General features: G+C 48.4%; 1 protein-coding gene across 1 annotated transcript in view; it reads right to left on the minus strand.

The window, feature by feature from the left end:
- POLR2B (polymerase (RNA) II (DNA directed) polypeptide B, 140kDa) overlaps positions 1 to 6,605 on the minus strand; it is a 54,119-nt gene that overhangs the window by 2,611 nt on the left and 44,903 nt on the right. Inside the window, exons 17-18 of the mRNA XM_015560075.1 lie at positions 4,913 to 5,268; positions 2,125 to 2,366 (exon numbers count right to left, since the gene is read on the minus strand). Coding sequence (XP_015415561.1) covers positions 2,125 to 2,366; positions 4,913 to 5,268 — 598 coding nt within the window. The remainder of the gene's footprint in view (positions 1 to 2,124; positions 2,367 to 4,912; positions 5,269 to 6,605) is intronic.

Consider the following 6,605-nt stretch of genomic DNA (forward strand, 5'->3'; position numbering starts at 1 on the left):
CTAAATAAATATATAGCTACTAGAGGCCCGGTGCACGACATTCATGGATCCCTCAGCCTGGCCTGTGCCCTTTCGCAGTCCAGGAGCCCTGGGGGGACGTCCCACTAACGGCAGTTGGACATCCTTAGCACTGCTGTGGATGCAGGAGAGGCTCCCACCTCCCATCACCACTGCTGCACTTGCCAGCTGTAAGCCTGGCTCAGAGCTTCTGGCTGAGCAGTGCTCCCTGTGTGGGAGTGCACTGACCACCAGAGGAAAGCTCCTGCACTGAGCCTCTGCCCCCTGGTGGTCAGGGTGCATCACAGCAACCAGTCATTCTGTCGTTTGGTTGATTTACATATTAGCCTTTTATCATATAGGACTAGAGGCCCAGTGCATGAAATTTGTGCATGGGAGGGGGGTGTCCCTAAGCCCGGCCTACACCCTCTCCAATCTAGGATCCCTCTGACAATCCAAAACCACTGGCTCCTAACCACGTCTGCCTGCCTGATTCCCCTAACTGCTCCCTTGCCAGCCCGATCCCCCTAACTGCTCCCCGCTGCCAGCCTGATCCCCTAACTGCTCTCCCCTTCTAGCCTGATCTCCTAAGTGCCTAACTGCCACCTTTTCCCTTCTCCCGTTGCGCTGGCCTTCTCCCTTCTGCCTTCTCCTGCAGCACCTTCTCCCGCAGCCTCTGCGAAAAGGACCACAGTACTAGACCGGCCCTCGCAGCCACGGCTGCACACCCTCAGCCCTTGTAGCCACTGTGGCTTTGTCTGGAAAATACGTCCAGAAAACATCGGTCTAATTAGCATATTACCCTTTTCTTATTATAGATATAGAATAAACTTGTTTAATTAGACCTCCTTTATGATGTAGTTAAACTTTATCCAGTCCAGTGAAGGACCCCAAATTCTCTTACAGGCAATTGGCAGCAACACAGCAGTAAATATCAACACAACACAGATTATTATTGTAGATCACGCAGGGAAAAGAAAGGGCAAAATATTTAACTGCAGCAGCATTTGATTATATTCTGCACAGTGAGAAAACCTGAAGTCATTTTCAAGAGCCACCATTTTTCACTTCTTTTCACTTGGGTCAAGTATCTAAGCTTTCTAAATCTCCATTTTTTGGCTAAGGAGAAGAAAATAGGATTCTACCGAGTCTCCTATCTGCCTACTCCAGGACTTCTGTGAGGGTCAAATGAGATGAGGCACGGGAAAATGCTTCACAGACATTTGGTTAAAGTGTAAAATGTTTGCACCTGGCTATAAAGCAAGTCATCTTCCTGGCTGAAGAAACTCCGAGGTTAGTCACTAGGGAGAGAAAGTCAGGCATTGCTACGTGACATCATTACCCAGTGCGCATAGCCACTGTTTCAGGGCTGGGCTGGGGGCCACATTTTGCGCCACGGGGTCTTGGCAGTGTCAGCAGTGATTTTGTGGGCTGTCACTCTGGGGTGGTAGCAGGGCCTGTGTCCCACTTGGGGGAAGCCAAGTGTTGCTTTGTGGACACCAGGTTCGTGGTGCTGTTTCCCTGTAAATGGCCAGTGCACATAACGGCAGCTCCTGCTATGAGCGTCTGCCCCCTAGTGGTCAGTGTGCATCATAGTGACCAGTCAGACAATTAGCATATTAGCCTTATATATATATAAATATATAGATAGATAATTTTCCTCATAAAATACAATGAAGTACAGAGTCAAGTCTCATCATGCTATCATTTAACTTACTGGAATTCAACTCTGTACTTACAAATGAATACCAAATTTGACCTCAGAAAAGTAGCTTTTCCATGAATGAGTCACCCGAGAAATCAAGTCTGAAATGATAAATTGCTGCTGGCAAAAGGAGTGGAAAGCATGAGTGAATGAGAGGTTTTCCCAGCATGGGGGTAAAGTAAAATGCATTTTTCAGATCACCAGACAGGTGGATGGTGATGGCTTCCTTAGTACACTTAATACACAAAAACATGAAATCAGTTGAGCTTCTAATGTTATTACCGAAAAACAAATCACTGGTCAACTTTGAAGGATGCTAGATAACCAACTCATTAACTGGTTAATAAAGGGAAAGAAACAAACATTTATCTTGCCTTTACTATGTGAACTATGGACAATGGACAATGATGCAGCTCTCTTACCGGGATCTACCCTCCATGGGCTGTCTGTTAAGGATCTGAATAGGCCCCCTAGCACGAGAATGAATCTTGTCATCCACCATATGCTTCAAACGCTGGTAATAAGTGGGGCCGATGAAAATTTGTGATGTGATTTTTCTACCAGTGAATCCATTGTACAAGACCTGAAACGGAGTTTGAAGCACAGACTTTAAAATATTAAACAAGTTCAAAGAATATATGTACATATACTGTATGATTCCATCTATAAAAAATCAAAACAGAAGAACCAAGATGGTGGCATAAGGTATAGACCTGTGTATGCTGCCTCCCACAACAACATTGAAACTACCAACTATAAGACAAAACAGCTATCATGCAGAACCATGGGAAAGCTGGCCCAGTAGAAGTTCTACAACTGGAAGGAAAGAAAGAAGCGCATTGAGACTGAGTAGGAGGTGCAGAAGCGCCAAGAACAGAGGTATGGAGTAGCGCGCCAGGCAGGCTGCAACTGGATGCACGTTTTTTGTTTTTTTGTTTTAAATTTTTATTTCCTTAAGTATTACAAAGAGTATTACATATGTCTCCTCCCCCCACCCTTGACATTCCCCGGGCCCCTACCCCCTAGTGTCCTGTGTCCATTGGTTATTCTTATATGCATGCACCTAAGTCCTTTGGTTGATCTCTTAACCACCCCCTAAACCCTCCCTAGGCTTCCCACTGTAGTTTGACAGCCTGTTCAATGCTGCTCTGCCTCTCCATCTACCCCTGTTCATCAGTCTATGCTGGTCCCATTATCTGTCCCTACCTCACTGGGGCCATCTCGGCCTCACCGGAGCCATTTAAACCTCACCAGGCCATCCTGACCTCACCGGGGTAGTGTCAACCTCACTGGGGCCATCCCAACCTGACCAGGGCGTTTCAACCTCACCAGGGCCGTCCCAACCTCGCCGGGGCCATCCCGACCTCACCGGGGCCATCCCGACCTCACCGGGGGCGTTTCAACCTCACTGGGGCCGTCCCGACTTCACTGGGGGCATTTCAAACTCACCGGGGCCATCTCGATCTTTCCGGGGGCATCCGACCTCACCGGGGCCGTCCCAGCCTCACCGGGGCTGTCCCAATCTCACCGGGACTGTATCGGCCTCACAGGGCCGTCCTGACCTCACCAGGGCCGTCCCACCCTCACTGGGGAAACACGAAGTTTGGCCCTCTGTCCCCTGCCGGGCGGCTCCCCACCAGACAAAATCTTCAGGGGTTCCAGGTGGCTGAACTTCTAGCGCGCCTGCTCGGACTTCGCACTCCACCAAGTGTACAGACTGCCCGTCTGCCGACCCCCAGCGTCCCACGTGAGACTGGAACCGGTGGGCGTGCCTGTGCGCCTGCTGTTACAGCGGTTCCACATCGCCAGCCCAGGTGGGCCAGGCCCTGGCCTGCCCTGAACCCGACTCCGCCCCCCGATTGCGTCCCTCCCGGATGAGAGGAGCTGAAATCTGCAGCCTGCTGGGTTGGGCTCTGTACTTGGTGCCTCTGCACATCCTACTCAGTCTCAATGGTCTTCTTTCTATGCGAGGAGTTGAAATCTGCAGTTTGTTGGGCTGGGCTCTGTACTTGGTGTCTCTGCACATCCTACTCAGTCTCATTGCTCTTCTTTCTTTCCTTCCAGTTGTAGAGTTTCCACTGGGCCAGCTTTCCCATGGTTCCGTATGATAGCTGTTTGTCCTATAGTTAGTAGTTTCGAAGTTCTTGTGTGAGGCAGCACGCACAGGTCTGTTTCTTACACTGCCATCTTGGTTCTCCTGGGTCTGTGTCTCCCATGGGTGCGAGCAGTTAAGTCTGCAATTTGTTGGGTTAGGCTGCAAAAGCGCAGGTGGGTCTTTTTATGCACCTGGCACAGCTTGGATGGGGATGTAAATTGATTAGGGCTGGGTCTCAGGGAGTCGCCATGGTGGAGCAAATAGCAATGGCGGCATCTCCGCGGCCCATCGCCTCTCCGGGACACCAGGGCTTCGTGAGCATTGCTGGCGAGTGCTGGCGAGCAGCATGCGCATTTTTTTTTTTAATCAGAAGGGGATACAAACTCTCAAATCCACTGAGCTTGTTTGGGGTGGGATTCTGAGGTCCCAGAGTCCTATGGGGAGAGGTGGGACTGCCTTGCAGCAGGTCGGAGAGCGAGGGTGGCTTTCTCGCGGAGCTGCTCGCCAGTACTCAGGGACACGGAGACACGGAGTCACGTAGAGGGCAAGGAGTTGCGGAGAGGCTGACGGCAACCACTGCTGTTTGCTCCGCCCTTGTGATGCCCAGAAACCTCACCCTACTCAATTTACATCCCCACCCAAGCTGTGCCAGTGGCACAGAAGGAACCACCTGTGCTTTTACAGCCTAACCCAACAAACTGCAGATTTCAACTCCTCGCATACATAAGGGACACACTCAAGAAGCAGAATAAGGTTTGGAGGAAGCCAGAGCCGGACCCGCCTAGGCCAGCGACATGGAACCACTGTAACAGCAAATGCACAAGCAGGTCAACCATATCCAGTCTCACATGGGACGCCGGGAGACGGCAGACAAGCAATCTGTGCACTTAGTAGAAAATGAAATCCAAGTAAGCATATCAGATATTCAGCCAGCTAGAATGCCTGGAGATTTTGTCCAGCAAGGAGCCTCTCAACAAAAGACAGAATGCCAAACTTCATGTTGACCAGTTAAAGTATGATGTCCAGCACCTGCAGACGGCTCTCAGAAACTTACAGCATTGGCAACACGCAAGGGAGCAGCAGGAGAGACAGCGAGAGGAGCTTCTGTCTTGCACCTTCACCCCCAATGTGGGATGCAGCACCCCCTGCAAGGCTGCATGAGGCTGCGATGGCCCCTGCAAGGCTGCATAAGGCTGCAATGGCCCCTGCAAGGCTGCGTGAGGCTGTGACGGCCCCTGCGAGGCTGCGACGGCCCCTGCAAGGCTACGACGGCCCCTGCGAAGCTGCGATGGCCCCTGCAAGGCTCTGAAGGCCCCTGCGAGGCTGCGATGGCTCCTAGGAAGCTGGCGGAACCGTGCGAGCCACCCAGATGGCTTCATCGACGGTCCGCGAACCAGCTCACAGCACCATGCACAGCTATCACCCAAAGGGCAAGAGGGGCGAGAGCAGCTGTAGTGTCGCTTTCTCTTCACTTTTGGTAGCGAAATCTTCATTTTAAACATAAGAGGATACATTATTTTAAAAAGCCGTTATGTGGCTCCGTACCCTTTCTGAGTAGAGCGTGAACAAGTCGTGAGAGACATTTCTGAACACAGGGACACATTGTGGATGGAAATAGCTACATTTGTCATGTGTATGACCTTTGACCCGGTGACAAAAAGCGTACACATATGGATGAGGACAGTGGGGGGGTAGGGGCAGAGGGTGGGGTGGGAACTGGGTGGAGGGGAGCTATGGGGGGAAAAAGGGGGAACAACTGTAATAATCTGAACAATAAAGATTTATTTTAAAAAAATCAAAACAGACAAAACAATCTACACTGTTAGATGTCAATAGAGTAGAGCGGGCAAGGTAGTTACTGGAGGGAGACACAAGAGGGGGCATCTATGCATAAAAGAGTTCTGGAAATTTAATTTTCAGGATGTGGAGGCCAATCACATGGGTATGTTCACTTTGTGAAAATTCACCAAGCTATACATTTATACTTTGTAACATATTTAAAGTATATACTTCAATAAAAGGTTTAAATTCTTTAAGAATGAAACTACATTGATACAGCCATTCAATGGTATAAAATGTAAGCATACAGAAGAATAAGGGCCTGACCAGTGTGGCTCACTGGTTGAGTGTCGACCTATGAACCTGGAGGTCACGATTTTATGCCAGGGTTACAGGCCTGATCCCCAGTAAGGGGCGTGCAGGAGGCAGTCGATCAACGATGCTTCATCATTGGTGTTTCTCTCTCTCTCTCTCTCTCTCTCCTCTCCCTTCCTCTCTGAAATCAATAAAAATGTTTTTTTAAAAAAAAGAAAAAGAAAAAATCCTTTCTAGAAAAGAAGGATTCTGAACTTTAAAAAATCTGCTATGGAAAGCTATAATATCATAGGTTCATTTTATTAACATAGTATTTATAACTAATTTACCTAAAAATAAAAACTCAATTATAACTCTTCAAATAGGAAGCAATCCATGAGAACAGTTACAAAAAGAGAGACTCCCAAACACTTCCTATGGCTCAAGAAAAATACATTATAAAGCCCTAAAACCAAGTTCTCTATTTGTTAGGCTGCAGACATTAAACCTCCACCAAAAGACGCACACACTCCTAATGCACACACGTCCTAATAATATAGCTATAAATTTAAGTTCTCGATGAACTAACCACCAATGAATTAACTCTTATCTATAGAAAAGAACCAATAAAAAGGTTAACCAACATATATATATGTGTGTGCGTGTACTGCTTTGATACAGTAAATTTTATAAAAATTTTGACTAAGCCATCACTACAAATTTTTGCAAAAAGAA

This window comes from Myotis davidii, unplaced genomic scaffold, assembly GCF_000327345.1.
Source record: "Myotis davidii unplaced genomic scaffold, ASM32734v1 scaffold173, whole genome shotgun sequence".
Lineage (NCBI taxonomy): Eukaryota > Metazoa > Chordata > Mammalia > Chiroptera > Vespertilionidae > Myotis > Myotis davidii.